At 38.4% G+C, this 18,874-nt stretch overlaps 1 protein-coding gene across 7 annotated transcripts in view; it reads right to left on the bottom strand.

The window, feature by feature from the left end:
- The window catches only part of tnr (tenascin R (restrictin, janusin)), a 187,589-nt gene that overhangs the window by 16,893 nt on the left and 151,822 nt on the right, over positions 1–18,874 (bottom strand). For all 7 annotated transcript variants that reach the window (XM_042429200.1, XM_042429202.1, XM_042429203.1 and 4 more), the window contains 3 exons: positions 17,243–17,362; positions 14,959–15,102; positions 2,444–2,574 (listed from right to left, as the gene is read on the bottom strand). In XM_042429200.1, coding sequence (XP_042285134.1) covers positions 2,444–2,574; positions 14,959–15,102; positions 17,243–17,362 — 395 coding nt within the window. The remainder of the gene's footprint in view (positions 1–2,443; positions 2,575–14,958; positions 15,103–17,242; positions 17,363–18,874) is intronic.

The raw sequence follows: 18,874 nt of genomic DNA on the forward strand, positions 1-18,874 counted from the left end.
GAAACAGCCCCGTCACCAGGGGCGCCTTAACATTACTTTAATGTAAGGCGCCCCTGGTGACGCCCACCCCCCACCCACCCCCAACCGTTCATGGCGGTGGTGCAAATATATAATGTTATACTTTATAATATATATGAATATACTTTTTTTTTTAAGCTCATGTCTTGTGAGGCCCCTGGTCCTCGGTTGGAGGCCCGGGGCCTGGGGCTTAAGCCCTGGTAAGCCCGTGCATTAAGGCACCATTGCCCGTCTCAGGTTTGTATTATCAAGGATAATACATATCTTCATACGCTTGCTATTGATTCTGTATTTGTGGGTGGGTGTTTGGATGTTCAGTGGATACGTATTTGTCCTTGTGTGAGTGTGTGTGTGAATGGTGAGGTGTTATCAGTCCAGGCACGCACATAACCAACAGTGAAACATGCATTTACAAACTATTTAATCAGATAAGAAATTAATCTCACAACTACTGTATATAAATTACAATGGTCCATTATCTCTGTAAGAGGAGAAGCTGGCTCAACAGCTGTAAGACTCACCAACATGTGGTTAGATTACAGCTGAGGAAAAACCACCAAATACATTCAGCCAAGCCAGACCTCAAGTAGAAACAACTGCAAGAAAATCTCACAAGGAGCACTTCAATCTCTGGCTGCAGAAACATTTTTGCTCTGAGCATGAGTGGTATGACTCATTTGCTGTTGAGCTATATGAATTCAAAATGTGGCACTTGTTGTTGAGGCAGCATTCACAGAGGAGAATGAGGACTTGAATACAATTCAAAAGAAACAGGACCGACTGTGGTGAAAAGATATCAACTAGCCTCACAAGATTTTTTCAGATTTTCATCTTTCTTTGTAAGACAATTGCTGTTTCATGCATCAATGCAACAGAAAATTGGTCCCTCGTTCAACAAGCTACAATGCAGGACGTGTTCATGTTTGTATGTTTGATAAGAAGGAGTCTTTAGCAGAAAAGCAAATATGGGTTGTTGTCCAGAGTCTGCAGCAGGCTGTTTGGCCAGTGATAGCATTACTGCTTTATGCAAATATGGTTTAACAGTTTGATTAATTTTATGAAAAAAACTAACCTTAACCTTAAGTTCTCTCTATTTAGACAGATGACTGACAGCATTTCAAGCATACAAAGATAGGGGCACCATTATGAATCTATAAAATATAAAATGTCAATTTCTCCCAACTGAGTACGCTTTTTTTCTCAAGGATGGAGAGCATTACATGTGACAGACGTTATGTATGCTATATGGAAAAAAACACGACTTAAACATACACATCTGTGCACAATTTTAAACATGGCATAAAAAATGTTTATTCAGTGGTATGCATTATTATGTTCGTGTTTGGACACATGTTTGAAACAAATCACTACCCTTGAAAAAGGACTGTGAGCATCAGTCTCGCTTCCAGAACATACATAGAAAAGAAGTGAAATCTCAAAAAATCTGAATAGTTACTGTCGCATTCTTTGTGCATGGGTGACACCTGATGGTCGACCACATATTAGTGCCACAGGGTCAGGGAGGGAGAGAGAGAGACAGAGAGGAGAGAGAGAGACTTGTGGTAGATCATCCCTGCATCAGCATCAATGTGTCTGTATTTTTAACTGTTCCCTTAAGATCATGCAATGTCGGGCATCAAAGGGGATGGTCTGTGTGTGTCTGGTCGCATGCATGTGTGTGTGTGACACACACCTAATTACCAATAAAAGAGTCTTTTGCAGAGCATTATGGAAAACAGTTCCAGTCAGTTTGTTAACAGGCGTGGTGTGTTCCACACAGCTCTTACTAATGTGCTTATTACCATTACTTTGCTACGTCAGAAAGTTTAATCAAAACAAACAATGTCTCTACTGAGGCACATTAAAGTGATATTTCTATTGGACAGGCAATTTCACTGTCGTTCCCTTATGTTTTGTATCAGTGCGTGTTAGTGTGTGTGTGTGTGTGTGTGTGTTCAAACATTCGCACGCCCCCATGTCATGGGATTACATGATTGAAAGATAAAATTTGAATTTCAAAGTATTTGTCATGAAGTTGTGATTCTCCATTAATTTTCTTTCCCTGAATATTGTTTAACCCTCGCATAATAAGTTGATTAAATTGGGAACATCTTTTACTTTGCAGAAATCCAAAAAAAGGGGTTTCAATATGCCCTACAATATCTGCAGAATTAGGTTTCCATTTTCAGCTATGTGGATTAACAAAAGTACAGTTTATCTCCCCAACACATGTTTGCAGCTGTAGCATGGATACTCAACAAGATTTCCAGTATTGTAAGATATGGAAACACATTTTAGTTACAGATAAGATGTGTAAATATATGGAAATACAGTATGTAGGATACAGTGTGTATAACAGTGTGTATATGTATGTATATAAGAGACACAGTTGAGACATGAGTGCTCAACTACATGCACTACTTACTTTACGGCTGCCATCGGTAGACTTGTAGGTGAGCATGTAGTTGTCAATTTCTGCGATTGGCGGTTGCCAGGATATGAGACCGCTGCGGTGATTCACTTCACTGGCTGTCAGGTTCAAGGGTGCGTCCATGGCTATCAGAGAGAGGGGAAAATGTTAACTTTTACAGTCAGTTTAGTTGGCTGCTAAATAAGATATGTGGGCCCTCCAGGTAACAAAAAAAGACTTCATTTTGTTTCAGCTTTCTATAGATGTTTAAGTGTTTGGGAGAGTGAGTGAAATTAACTAAGGCTGTTGAAACTAAGAAAATTGCTGAAGACAATTTAATTGCTTCTGTGTTTAGAAAGCGAGCTACTGTACTGTCCATGTGACTTCGATTTCCTGATGTAGGTGGGCATGTACAGTATATTTGGGCTCTTTGATTTTGAATTCCTTTGAACACCCCACACTGTAAAAAATTACACTCATGACACTCCAGCACAAAATATCTGTGTGGAAAAAATAGCACCAACATTTATCCTTACATGACTACATTTTAAAGTGTTATGTTGCTGCTGAGGTAATTAGGCAGGAACTGTTTTGTTATGTAATGTGCTGCAATTTTTCAGCATATGGGGAAGGCTTCACAATTCCATGTCCCTAAGGTTGAATTCATAGCTGAAAGCTATCAGGCTTTGCAGAAATTATGAAAGTGCAAAATCAGGGAATAGTCAGCAGAGTAATTTATGTGTTTTCCATTTCTGTCATTGGGTCCTATCAACTCGAGGCAGAGGTGTCAAACTCAGCTCTCAACGCCGCCAAACTATGGAAACACGCCAAGCGCAGCTCTCACTGCTCTGCTGAGGGTAAAGGTAGATGCTTGATGAAAGCTTTATTACCTTTTGTTTGAAAAAAAGCTTCAAATATCATCAAAGACACCAGCTCACACATTATGTACATTCCTGCCATCTGGAAAGCACTAACCAGTTTAATAGCACACACACATGCACTATGTAACAATCATTTGAATGCATTATGCACAGCACAATTATACATAGTGTACTTTTACGAGATTTATCAGCTGTATTAATAATTTACATTGCTGCTAATTATTATTCTCTTTTTAAGGTCATTGTAGTATTTTATTTTATTATTTAGTAATCCTCCAAGTTGAAGATAAGAGTTTTAAAGTATGAATTTGATAAGAATTTTTATGAATTAACTGAACTTAACTGAACTCAAGGTCTGGTCCTGCAGGATTTTGCTCTTCTCATGGTTAATGAAGACAAGCTATGGCTCATTCACTATCAGAGAGGAAGCACCAGGCAATACTATCATCATCAGCAGCAACATAATCAGATACAGCAGTCAGTAAAATTTGCCTTAAAGGGATAAATTAACAACATGGAAATTAGATCCAATAGACCAATAAATGACCCACTGAAACTATGTAGGGCACAATATTTATGTGCAAATCAATCTTTCTAATCAACACAAGCCTGTATGGAGCTGACTGGCCAGACTAGCCACACAGCATAGACCCTTTTTTTTGGTTACTAGCCTACTGTGCTCTTTTGGACAGGTCTTTGACTTTTCTCTGCGGACCAAACCAGCAATAGATGAAGCAAACCTCTTTTAATGACCCAACCTCTTAACTAAGCCTCATGAAATATAGCAGACAAACTGTGTCCATGCTAGTATTGCTAAAGGCCACCAAGGATACTTATCATTTCAATTAGTGCATATAAGAAATTATTGCCCTCTAAGCTGATATCTAATTTTAATGGCCTTGATGGTTTTATTGGAAGTCTGTAGTTCACAGGAGAGAATTTGTGTTCAAAGTTGAAAAGATGCTGTTAAACAATAATAATTGAATTTAAATATACTTCCTTGGTGTTGGTTTTACATTAATTCCATGATTTTACATTTTAATATTCATTATTAGAAGCTTCAGTATTAAGAAGAAAAAAAGTGATCAATTGCGATTCATCACAACAAATAGTGTGATTAATTAGTTCATTATTTTAATCAATTGACAGCCCTAAATATTTTTCTTACTGTTCCAAATTCTCATTAAAAGACTATGTGCAAGACAAACATTAGTCTTTAAAACTTTTAATTTTTGCCTTTGTTTGGTAGTTAACGCATACATTTAAACACTATATAGAGAGACAGGAAACACCAGGACAGAGAGGGGAGATGAAAAGTGAGAAAGTTAGAATCCAATCAGCAACACTGCAGTTTCATTGTATGTGTCCAGTCTTAAACCACTTGACCATCAGGACAGCACCTGTCTTGCCATACTTTCTGACTCCCCTACCCATACAGCTCTCAGCTCCAAGCCCGTTCATTCCCAGTAGAGATGTAAATCTTTAACAATGGTGAACAAATTGTTAGATTTTTTTAAAAGGCTTAACAAATGTTTAACAGCTGGGCACTGTCGGCAGATATTCATTTGCTGTGGACTAATTTGCTGTGGATTAATAAACATTTGGTGCACTAGCAAGTATTTGCAGCACCAAGACGTTGTATGTTGGATTGACTCATAATAAGTAGCTGTGTTCATGGTAATGAAGGAACGTGTCACCCAGTAAAACAGTGTGACTGGTTGATGTGCTTTTAATAGTTTTTGGACAACAAAGGATCTCTATGGCACAGATAAATATTGGCTACACAGGCAGCACTTGTTGACAGGATTAATTCATTGATGGTTTTGAGCTTTTCATGACATTTGTTAACAATAACAAAAATATAGACTATCACTGGAATTATCATTTAATGCTGACATTTAATGATTACAGCTTGAAACTAAATATAGATGAGTTCCATAAAACTGAAAAAGATTTTAAAAAATCAATCTGAATATTACTAAGGAAGGAGAGTTTACCACCTCCACTTAAGCAATTAAAAAGATATGAAAAGAATCTGAATAAAACACTCTAAAAAACCTACAGAATACTAACGAGACATTCTTGATTTACTGTAAATGTATGCCATAAGATGGAAAATGAAAATCTAACCATAAGTATTCTGAAACCCCTATAGGACTTAGTGAGAAGAGCAGTGAGACTCTTTTCCATGTTTAGTCAGAACGTATCACAGCCTCAAAAACGTTCAAGCTCGTGATCAGCAAGCCCACCCAAGTTTTACCACACATTACATCACACCATCCAAGTAATATTCTTGGTCCCTCCACAGCTTTAAACAAGGCATGATTATGGTGCCTTTGTTGATACTTTAACCACATCACAAGGAGACTCACCTCAATTTCCCCACCTTACATCACCCTTTTTGAGTCAATATCCGATCTTCCGACTGGTAGCAGTAGCGCTGACACTCTGTAACCTCATTTTAGCGCATGATAGAAAATAGATGACCGTCTATTCAGAAAATCAGTTTCCTGGAGTTACATCATGACTCTGGGGCACATTGTCAGCCAGTCACACAACACTCTGTGTAAGGGAGGCAGGGGCACCAGAACATATAAAGTGCTGTGCTTGTGTGCTGTGCAATCCAATGTCACTGCTGTGAATATGAGATAAAGATATCTATTACATGGTTGTCTTTTCTCAAACTCTCTCTGTCTGACTTTTTTCTCTCCATTATGACATGGGCTGTCATAAATTGTCTTGACTATTCCTAAGGAGTTGAGGGGCCAAAGGCTTAACTTTTAGCTAAACGTCTGACCCTAAATTGAACCCAGAGCTGCACATACAAGCAAAATCCACAACACCAACTCTCCACACTCTTTTTCTCATTTAAATCCTTGTGTGTGTGCACATATGAGCAGATTAATGACAGCTCAGTAATTAACAAAATGTACCCGTCTTGATAACCTCCTTAAAGATGCGGGGTGCCTTCTCTCAGAGACAGTGATAGGCAGTTCCACATTTGTGTGACAGGGGGATTGAGAGAGAAGGATAAAGAAGGAGGGTAGACGTGAGGGAAAACGAGGGAACAAAGAGTGCTTAAGAGCGAGAGACTGAGATAACACTTTGAGATAAAAACAGCACATTGCAGATTGTGAAGACGTCAAAGGCACTGAAAATAGGGGGTCTAAGGGGCCACTGCCCCCCCACTTTATCCTCCTCCCACATTTTTTTTAAGTCGCGAATTAATGTATCCCCGCAAATGCCCCTATATTGCAATACTTACGGTAAAAAGATGTTTCAATCACTCCCATCCATTCTAAGACATTAGGTAAAATAAAGCAGGCAAATATAAAACGGAAAGAATATTTACATTTTATCCAATCAAAGAGGACACAAAAAAATGCATAAAGTGTACATTGCAACCAATAAAAGTGTTTCATTGCTTTGCGTTACGTTGTTTACATCAGTTTGAGCTGTTAACTGTTAACTTTCACTAGGTGAAATCTATTCGGCACACGCAGGCAACCAGCCAGACAACACACACATTTTGTAAGTTCACGCAAATTGGTTAATTCATGATATTGCATTGAAATGACAAGTCCAAAGCATTTCCTTTTTGAGTAATGGTAATCAAGGTGCTCCCGAAGTTTATTTAGGCTATTGTAGGCTATGAATGATATTTTCACAACAGCATGACATGTTGAAGATTTGCAAAGGTAAAGCAGTAGGAAAGTAATGTTTTTTTTTCCTGATTTATCATTAAATATGGTTTTTAGGGCATGGCTGCTTACAACACAAGGACAACGTTAACATTCCTATTGCCTGCTTACTGTTACTCAGCTGCAGGAGTGTTACTGTCCTGTAAACTCGTAGTTTTGGGTAATGTAACAAAAAAGCTTCCCATAAGCACTACTTAGCTGCTTTGTGTTTGGAATTATACCACCACCTGTGGTGCAAGCAGGCTATAGTTATTCAGCAAAAGTTTAGTGAGTCTCTGGTCTATTTACCGCTACACATACTGTACACACACACACCAACACACTTTTTGATGCCCGCACTTCTGAAATGAATCCAGCGCTCCTGGCTGAAGTCCACGGTGACGTGCCAATCTCCTCCTCTTCTGGACCTTGTCGTCTTTATTGACCTCCTCCGCATCTCATTTCTGTTTTTCCCTCTGCTCCTTTGTCTATTTCCTCCCATTCCCACATCAGCCTGGGCTTTTCCCCTCCTTAACACTCTACTTCTTATCTCCATTTGTGCTCAAGCTTCTCTCTTCCACTCCTCTTGCCTTCCCATTCTTTGTCCACCTCCTTCTTTTCTACTTATCTGACGGGCCAGTGTGCCAGTGAATGAATGGAGTTTCTCTTTTGTTCTTGTCATCCCCTCGTCTTGCTGAAGACTGGCGCTGCATTATGTGCACGTGGGGGATAGATGAGAGAAAGAAGGGATGAGGGGGAGGGTATTTTTCAATTCATAGAAATAGAGGGCCGACCACAACCCTCATTTTTCTTGTCTTTATTCCCTCTTTCTCTTCATTCTCCAATTAAATCTGTCTCATTGTCCTTTTCTCTCTCTCCAATTAAACCTTTGCATGGAGAGTGCCCAAGCAGGTGAGCAGGTGTTGTCTGAAATCCTGGCAGCTCTAAAGCTCTATCTTCAGACACGGAGGTTTGAACAAAGGGATTGAGGTGAATAGGTTTGGCTATATTTAATGTCTCATTAACACACAATGTAAACAATGCTAGAGGGAAAAAAAATAGTACAAACACAGAGCACCATATGGGAAGGGCAGCATGGGCAGCAGCAATTTGTAGTACGAAGACAAGGGGGAGGACGTTATTCTTTTGGAGAGGATATCACATCTCTATGCCAATGAATGATTCTGCCTGGATGATGTAGCCGTAACTCCTTTGAATATATAAAGTCTACCAAATAAACCAAATGTGTTTTGGATGGATCCCACAGATGGAATAATGACATAAAAGCATATCCTTATACCTTGTTATCATTTCTGAGTAGGCACAAGAGCCATGGCTCCATGGACAATATGACAAACCAACTGTTTACATAGCTTCCCATGTCTGCATGCACATTCACATTCAGAGTCACTGCACTCCAACCAATGCTCTGCTTCAGAAAGGCAGTTTGTTAAATTTTTACAAAGGACCATCAGTGTTTGGGACTGACTGCTATCTAGCTGAGGGAGCTTTTGGATGACAAGACCAGTTTCCAGCGGTGGTGACCTGTTAAATGAAGTTATTATAACTTAGGGCCACCTCGTGTAATCCAATTTCCTGCGTCTACCAATATAGGTGGAACCCTTTCACCCCCTCACCCCTCCCTCCCCAACATCCCTGCTCCTGCATTCTACTTCCTCTCCTCCTCCTCACCCTATAAAAAACCTCAAGTGGGACAATAAAGCTACTGTGCCCCATGAATGAATTGCCCGCAACCTGAGTCTCACTCTTTGGGTTCCTTGCCAGGATACCTTCCAGCATACACCCATCATCAGATTATTTATTATTGCCACATTCTAAATTCCAGTTTTCAAGTTAAGTTAAATTCATCATGTAATGTGAAAGTAGTAGCCTCAGCCAAATATGCATTTCCAACATACAGTACATGCAGTATTTGTTCCAAAAGTCCAAAAGGTTAAATTCATTACTTTCCAAAGTTACAGCCTTGGCCTTTTATCTGTTTTTAAGGTATTAGTCATTACTTGTTCCAGATTTTATAACCTAATCCTAATTTCCATTTTCCATGTTAAATTTGTAGGCAAAATGAGAATCGTATTTAATCAGTTTCCCACTGACAGATTTAAAAGAGGAGTGAGACAGATTCACACCCAGATTATTTCATGCTAGAAACGAGCTTCTCAGCGATGCAGCATCATGTTGTATTACAGTAGAAATACAGTTCAAACCTACTTAAGGATGTTTTGTGTATAATGCAGGTGAAGCAGTTGTCCATATACTCACTGACTGTGACGGACATGTGCACTCACTCAGTAAACATCTTTGTATCTTAAAGTTTGAAACAGAAATTACAGAAATTAAATTTGCAAATTAAAGGTTACACTGATTGATGACCATTTATTTCTTGAGTGACGACTATAATTATGTAATGTAAATGCCATATCAGAGAATTTACATTTAAAGTCCTTCTTTTCTAAAGATTCAGTTTAACCCAAAGGATTGTCCTAAAAAATTAAAAAACAAACAAACAAACAAACAAAAACTGACCTTAGCTACTGTACTATAAGACCATGATCATGAGACTGAGAGGCTGAAAAAGGGGGAGAATCAAACCTCTGTACCACTACGGCTTATGTCAAGACAAAGATCATTATTTACAAATGATTAACAAATTCATAGGTCTTGTAGTCAAAGTAACAGAAATAATATATAATTGTCCATATTATACTATCATTACAAAACATAGTTGCAGAATTTCAAACATTTTGCTGTAAAAACAATCAACAGCTCAGATTTTATGGACACACAAGTTCTTAAAATATATTAAACTGACATTGCCTCAATTGTCTGAAGAATTAAGATTATGTTTCTTTAATAGAAGCACTCTCAGCACTTGGTGAACAACTATCAGCCAGAGATCACTGAAGCTGCCCACAGCAAGGATCTCCATTGTTTCAAAAACTTGCGAAGCACTTCTCAGCAAGTGGGCTCAGACACATCTGAGGGGGAAAAAAGTGCTGCAGCCTACAGTAGCAAAATCCCTTATTTTCCAGCCCTATAGCTTAAATATCAGCCTTTGGGGAGCCAAGCTGTCTTACTCTGTGTTGAACTCTTGAGGCATGGAGGCCAGACAACAAAACACCTCTCAGCTGTGGTTAAGAGGCTTGGGAATCAACAAAGAACCCCCTCCCACCACCACCACCAAAAAAAAAAAAAAGAAACTGAATAGCTGAGGCAGTCCTGGACACATTTTGATATGAGCCAGCCTCATCTCTTTTCTCTCTTTGCTGTGTTCAGTGTGTATGTGGAGAAACAATCCTAACAAAAGTCAAAACCTGACAGCAAGAACCTTCACTGACTCCCTCACCCCTTGTACATCACACAAGTGCTATACACCTAATGAACCAGAAAAAAATTACCTCACTGTTCACAACTTCTTTCCAAATGTCATCCTTTATGTCATCCATCCTACTAACAGCAAACGATAGATATATCAATAGAAATGCAGAAAACTGTACACAAACACATATGGAGACATGAGTGAGTAAACATGGAATAGCACCTTCTAAGAAAAGTGCTCTGTGTTGGAGGAAAGGAGGATGTGTGAGATCAGCTATGTTGTTGTATGCTTTGTTAAGTTTGGGTTCACGTCTTCTCCAGAATATTATCTATCTCAGACTTTACCATTAACCTCAACAACATCAGACCACTGGGGAGGATGAAAAGCTCATTCAGCAGTCTTAAAACATCCCCCAATGTTCTATGCTCAAACCACAAACTTTAAATGGAATTACTCAAGTGTATGATCATTTTATACGACCACCATGACGAATCAAGCTCCTTTACTGCCACTTTTAAATCCTGTCTTAAAACCTTCTGTTTACCACTGTGTTTGATTCCCCTTTATCATAAATACCACCAAATGATTGCTGTATCTTTGTTACAGATTTTTACCAATGTGATTTTGTTGTATGTATTTCATTGTGTTTTAAATTTCACTGCAAAGCATTTTGTTTTTAAATAAGTTGAATTCAATTGACTATTAGTGAAGATGGATAAAGATTTTCAGCCAGGCATTGGCTGCTCTCTTTTACTTCTGAAACTGAATGTTAACTCTGATCAGTAATAAAATACTGCTCCATTATAACACCGTCAGACTCATGAACAGTAAAAAAAAAAGGCTAAAAATTGATGCAGCAGAACCAGAAATATTTTTTTAAAATTCTGTGCAAAACTCTTCCTTGTCAAAGCTTGTCGCCTACATTACCCACAATGCAAACAGATTCACTTCACTCGATTGTACAGATTCAGTTGTGTTGTGCTAGTAGTGGCTATTGCAGCCTTGAGTCGCTAGCCTTTAGCAGAGATGAGGAGTGAGCTACAGAGGTCTGGTAACCTCACTTCTTCCTAACTCTACACACCCTGATTTTTTTCATTTTTCATTTTTTTCCATCACTTGAGGCAATTTTGGACCCGCAAAAGGCTTTATGCAACTTGTTTTAATATATGCAGTAGTACTCCCGAAGACATGTAAACAGACTTTGAAGTGTAAAATCGGTAGAGTTCCCCTTTAACTCTCAGGCTAAGTGGAGAGGCAGAGGAGCAAACTGACACTCGAAGACCAAAATGCTGATAAAACCCGACACAAACAGAGCAGTAGACATGGGGAGACGGTGACAGAGCCAAAACCGGAGTAGTTGACCAATCCAATCAATGGTGTTATTTTCTCTCACACAAATGTCACACACAATGTGACATTTTCCACCAGAGCGGAACAGCCTGAGAAAAACAAACGGTGTGAGTGGAACAGAACCAGACTTTAAGTTTTCAATTAGGAAGTTTAATTAACAACCTGGGAGGAACCCTCTGAGGTTGGGGGAAAACAAGGCAGCCCCTGGTGTAACATGTCATGATCAGCCCTTCAAATGGAAGACTTTTGTCTTGTGTGTGTTTCTTTGTGCACATGTACTCAAATATACACATTACACAGAGCTTTGTGAAAACTGACTCTACTGTATATAGTATGTGTGTGTACTGTAAGTCTAGTAGCTGTGTTGTGATGAACAGCTGCCAGACATTTTTCAAAAACTATATTAATAAATTTGATATGTGCCCAAAGGTAGCGCTTGAATAAGCTCAGGGATTATCCCTCATTGTTGTTGTTTAGTTCCTTAGTGAAATCGAGTAAAACTAAAAAGAGCAATATCATTGAATTTAATTATAACTATGAAAGGTGTCCTTTTGAAGGCTGTGTTCTGGGACAACACGAAACTATATGGTGGAAAAAAGAAATAGTGTAAAGACCGAGACACCAGTGATTATTCCAAAATACATTAAAGATTGAGCTATGACACTTTACATGTTCATTTTGTAATTGCAGGATACATTTTTAATCCTGTTGGTATCATTCTGAAGAGAAAAGACAGAGCAACTGTAGATGTCCTTCCTCTTGAATGCAGGAATGTGATCTATTTGTGTCTTTTCTAGCCAATCATATTTCCCTTAGAAGGGCAAGAATTAATTTATTCTATTCCACTCAGAGGAGCAGAGCAACAAAGGCAAGCACCCAACCGTTTGCTTGATTCAATAAGTCATAGTATTCATAACAAAACAAAATTCTAGTCCTCTTTGCTTATTCCATGATGCTGCCTACATCACAGCAATTTTCAAAATTCTTTTATATGAGTCTAACCAGGGTAGAAAGGCTTGTTTCTGTTTCTTTTTTTAGAGAAGCTGCGGTACATGATGCACTAGGCAGAGCATCTGTTTCCAAATTAGAATCACCTTAAACTGCCTAGAACATTTGTTTATTTATGAGTTACTATATGCATGCACAACACTGACATGGTTGTAGGTATACCTAATTTTCCTCAGCTCAATTTATGTTTTGAAGTCTCTGCAGCCCTGCTCTTATATGTTGTCAGAGTTTGTTTCTGTTTCGAGCAACACATCTCTGCTGCACTGCAGGGCAGATAGCTCTGGTACTCCTTGGGGGATATAAACTCCTCTGCTGACTGAAAAGTTTTTTTCTTATTCCTCCAGAACTCTAGAAAAAACAAAGTTCACAGAGCTGCAATTCAGCTAAACTGGAACAATTCCTTCACCCCTAACGCTCTTCTCAAGAGAACTGCCAATAAAGGTGAATATAATTAGAGATGTAGGTCACCTGGAGGAGAAGCAGGCAAAAGCTAAACTGAGAGTTCACAAGTTTAATCTTCATGGTAGCCTGATTCTGACCATGTCAAACTGACTACCAAGATATTGACCTCTGTGACATATGTGACTCTGTGCAAGGAATGGCACACTGTGTAGAAAAAGCTAAAATCTACCTGAGTTGTACTGTCAAATGACCCATAATAATAATAATGTCTCCCTTTGATACATTTTCTTGAATCCTTTGTGTTGCAAACATGCATTCACCTAGGGCTGTGCGATATAAACAATATAAACACTGATTGCAATATGAAATGTCCTTGATTAGAAACAACAACTCACGTCACAGAAACAAAGCTTCTTACAACCAAAATGTAGATGTGTTTTAGGAACAGACAGCCATTTCTCCAAATTGGCTCAGCAGCACATTTGGTTGAGTTGGCTGAACATCTCAAAAGTTTTTTTTTAGTATAAAAAGTCAGATAGAAAGAGAGGAGAGACAAACTCCTTCAGAGGAAATTTTGTGTTTTTCTGTCAGCACAGAAACTGATAGTTCAACAGTTACATCAACCACATAAAGAACTGTAGCTGATGTTGGCGGTGTGGCAATACTAACACTGCTACTGTTTGGCCACAAAGCAGATGAGACAGTTCCAAACTGGCTGCAGTCCAACACTAAACAAATTGGGAATGTATACTGTTAACTAAGCCAGAGAAAGCCAGAGAAAGAAAGAAAATATCACAAACTTTTCGCTTGAAGCATCACCATCCAGAAAAGCATTAATGGGGTGACCAGATGAGAATGGATGAAATTCGGGACAGGGGATTTGTTAGGGGAGTTGTTGTTGGGCATGGTCTTGTGGCCACGGTGAGCGGGGCCTCCAGTACATTACATTCAACGTCAACGATCTGTATTTACTGTTTTAATAGGCTATAACTAATCAAAACTTAGGTTTAGTCTAATTTTAGGGACAAATGGGACAGAATTCGGGAAAACTGCTTGTAATTCAGGATGGTCCCGGATTTTTTGGCACGTCTGTTCAACTTAAGCATGCAGAATGCAAGCACATAGTCTCAAACACCAGCGATTAGACCTATCCCCCCGGAACAAGCTGCGAGGCTCCAGTGAAAAGCCACTTGCCTCTAATACAATTCAATTCTACAATTAAAATCATTTTTCTAGTTCTGAATCCACTACTAGGTAATTTAAAGCTTAGGAGAATCTTTAAGCTCAACATAAATAGTGACTTAATTTATATTGTGATATATTTTGATATGGACTGAAATAAAAAAAAAAAATCTTGATCAACTTATTTGCTAAATCATACAGCACTACATCCATCTCTATATCCCTCCATGCAGCCATCAAATCAACTGCCACTTTTCTAGGTTAGGTCATTTTGGAAACTGGTGTAGTAAATAAACACTGGTTATTTTAAATATATTAAAAGTACCCTTTTTACATTAACTTTGTATAACATACCTCTATTGTCTGCATTAAACTTTATTAATCCCCTGGGAGAAATTGCTTGTCTTCATTTGAACAAATTAAGAAAGCAGTGTGTAGCCACAACCCAGTGCCCCTGGTCAAAGGCACAAGCAGGAGAATTTTTAATATCTAACATGCATATTTTTTGGAGTGAATGAAACTGGAGCACCCGAAGGAAATCCACACAAACACGATGAAAAAATTTAAATTCCACACAAACAGGTTCCAGTGCAGCCTTGCGGTGCCTCCTGCTGTGAGGTGACAGTGTTAAGCAACGACTCACTGCACTGCCCACTGTACTGAGACCAGCTGAATAAAATGAATACACACGTGTTTGGAGGTTGGTGATGACGGTGCCGCTTGTGAGGGGTCCCTTCGTGGCGTAGAGACCTACAGAGTAGGTGGTGCTTGGCTTAAGATTGGACAGCTGGTGCTCCTGCTTGTTGCCTTCCACAAGGAAAGTATCAGCTGTCACTGAAAAACAAGTGAAACACAAACAAGGGTTTTTTACATTTTTACTACATTTACACCATCCCACATATCCTCTGCTTTTATCTTGCCTGAATAAATTACATTAAATCTCTCTGAAAAATGCACGTCAACATGAGAACAATTTCCATCTCTGCACTGTTTGATCACCTTTGGGGTCCTCTTCCAATTCAAAGGATTTCTGCACTAATTATGCTTTTGGGGAGTACGCTACAAAAATTAGGCACAGTATGAATGTCTTTTGCACTAAAATATGACAAAAGGCTCTTTAATATACCCAAAATACAAGACTGAGAAAACACTGATCTTGTCTAAATGCCTATTTAAGGTATTTCCATGACTAATACATCAGTCTAACCAATTTAAACAGAGTGAATACCGATAAATTACCATTCTATTACCATTTTCAGTTATGAAACACTGCCTCTAAATTGACAGATTGAGAAAATAATAGTGTAATGTGATATCAAACTGACTAGAAAGGATATTTAATATCAGTGCTGGAGTGTCGATGGCTTACTGGCAGGATCTTATTTTAAGATTCATGGTGATAATGGTGAGAGCTGTATCAACTACTAATGTTCCCATTAGGATGGTTCCAAAATGTGTAAAATCGGGATTTTTTTTAAGCTGACATCTGACCTTTAAGTGTGTAACCATCACAGTAACAGTAATGTTTGTTGAGTATGGCTTAGTTACTACTGTTGACATGTACAAATCTTATTTTTTCCACAATGAACTATGAGTCTATTTTTATATGAAGTTTGGTTGACAGATACCATGATGGTTTAGATTTTATATGGGTATTAATGATTGCCTATCTAAAATCTATTTTGTGATGCAGGACAGACAATATGAGGTTTATTGACCTTGGTTTAATACATTGACACTCAAGGGAATTTGTCCACAACTAAGATTGCAGTTCTCTAGACCCTGGCTGGGGCAGGTTTCCAAATATCTGTCCAGCATATAGATACTGTCTCTGTATCTGAGATGATCTGGCTGCAATCCAGTAGGTCAGGGTGTAATTTACACATTGACTCCGAGAGCTGAGTAATACAGATTTCTTTGGATAACTCCAGGCACGGCTTAGTCAGTGAGGTCATAATGCAAATGAAAAATTTGCTTCTTGTAAAATGTTTTCAAACCAGTTCATAAAAGTCAGAGAGAAAATAATAGTTGAGATCTAGTGTTTGACTGGCGAGTTAAAGAAATACAGTGTCTTTGCAAAGGCTAGTGATCTTTGCTTGAAAAATAACATTCCTCTGAAACTTTTTATACTTTACACAACACTCTTGCTGTACATATCAAGCTGCTTTAAGCTGTATCTGCGGCTGGTTTACTTATTGTAACTTGTCAGATATCCCCTTGGTTCAAGGAGCAAATTATAAACTGACTCAGAGAGGCCAAGCAATATGACTTATATCTTTTACCTATCTGGATATGGGTGTCAGACAGTGAAGATATGAGCATGCCGTGTAATAACTGCAATGTTTGTGCCAAGGATTCGTGGTTCAACTGAGCATAATGAACTGTTTTGAAAGCAAGATAAATGGATCCATGTTGCCTCGGAGGACGCATCACACTGATCTCACTTCTTAAAGGGAAAACCTTGATGGTACCCGTCACATCTCCCCACAATGAACTTGAACGATGTAAAACAAATCTGCTCGTTATACTCGGACTCTGCAGTCTGATCTTACCACAGTCAGCATTATGATTGTCTAAGATTTCAATAATTTAATTGTGCAGAATGGATAGAGAGCTGTTCTCAATAACAAGTTAGTAAGTAAATATTTATGTATACTGTGCCTTTCATAAAACATCAAACATGAAAACGTACAGAGAACAGCATCAATATGAAGCTGGATGTGTAAAAATGTGATTATAGTGGACATTATTTAGGACATTATAGTGGTGTCGGCTTAATTTTTCATTATTTGCAGCTGTACTGGGTGTCACCTGACATCCCAGAAGCTGAGGTATCAAAAGAAAAAGGCATTGATGATTTTATCCAGATGACTAAATTGGTTTAATTCCTCTCCATTAGAGACAGTTAATCCATCCATTGCCTAACAAACAGCAAATGAATGAAAGCCTTTAGATAACAGTCCTAATAACTTACCCTGGTTGTGTGTGAGGGTCAGCACGTAGTTGTCAACACTGGACACAGGTGGATTCCACCTCAGCAGGGCTCCTTGTGGAGTGATGTTGAGGGCTGTCAACTCAGATGGCATGTCCATCGCTAGGATTACAACAGAGCAGAAGAGGACATTGTGAAAAAACAAAAATATAATGCTAATATATAGTGACAAAAACAACTATAGCATGAGGCTGTTTTTAGGAGATTTATTCCCAGGATGTCTCTGGGACATTTTCAATGTCATACAGCCAATATGAGAGACATAGAGATTAGTAAAAAACTTGTTTTGTTACATTTTTGTTGAATATAATACAAATTGAGAGGATCAATGCATAACATAATACATAGCATAGATGTTAGCTGCTGGTTATGACTGGATTTCTACGTTCTCATTCAATTTGTTCCCAGGTAAAGTAAAAAATATCAAAAATTAAAAATAATTTTCCAAGAAAACACAATTTGTCTGGACAGTCTTTTGCATTTGACATCTCTTTTATCTAATTTTCCAGGTATATCTACCATTAATTTGTACACAAACTATGGAGCTGTGTCAAATTTGCCTTCCTGTTCAAAGATGTAATTTTGAACACAGTGAATCATGGTACAATAGCACAGTCATTAAATATCAATTACACCTAAACAATTTTGAATGGAAGACAATTATTCAACCCACATCTGAATGATAATTATAGAGACCCAGAAATAGAACACCTCTGCATTAAAACTAATTAACAATGACTCTTGCCATTTTGATCACTGTTTCCTCAATTCTAACACATCAAAGAGAAATTATATAGTCAAATATGCTGTAGAAAGTCTCAGATATTCTCCTGATACCTACTGTTTCCCCACCCTCTTCCTAATTTCATTCCTAGACTGCTGGACATGCCAAAATTGAGTTTGAATTTAATTATACCTTTAACCTCAGTGTTTCAACCCCAATTTCTCCTCAGGCGTGTTATTTTGGCACAGAAGAGAGTGTGGCAGGAGAACACAGAATACCGCATGTGCTCCAAAGCTCTGCCCGGATGAGGTAATTAATATTGCCCTGCCCTCATCAGAATAAAAAGAGAATTGTGCTCATTAACACACCGTAGTGAGTTTGAGTCTTTCTTATCACTGGGACAGATGAACAAACTTGATTAAAATCATTACTTTAATTGCAAAAAGGTTTAAGTGAATTTCATGGAGGTTTGCCAAGTCAATTAGATTGGCAATGGAGATGGCCAAAAAAGAAAAAAAAATAAACAGGCCATCCTCTTTTATCAAAGCCTGTGATAATCCAATCATCGCCCTCCATCTTCTGATTGCACCAGTGAATCACTTAAGCCAACTATGTTATGTTTGCATTTGGATCTCTATCAGCAAATCAAGCCCCAGCGCTTAAGATCATGTTTGGATTCAGGACACGTAAAAAAAAAAGGAAACTGCTCCATGACCACAGTTTGGGGCTGCAGTGCAGTCACATGCTAATAGGAATCTTTGCACAATTAAACCTAGAGTCTCAGCTGCCAACAAGCAATGCATGCTATATTAAATTAAATATAAGCAAATTAAATCCTGGGATATATGCAAGTATGGACATTGATGGACATTCCAGAAAAAAAAGCTGGT

The sequence above is a fragment of the Thunnus maccoyii genome, chromosome 12 (assembly GCF_910596095.1).
Source record: "Thunnus maccoyii chromosome 12, fThuMac1.1, whole genome shotgun sequence".
Classification (NCBI taxonomy): domain Eukaryota; kingdom Metazoa; phylum Chordata; class Actinopteri; order Scombriformes; family Scombridae; genus Thunnus; species Thunnus maccoyii.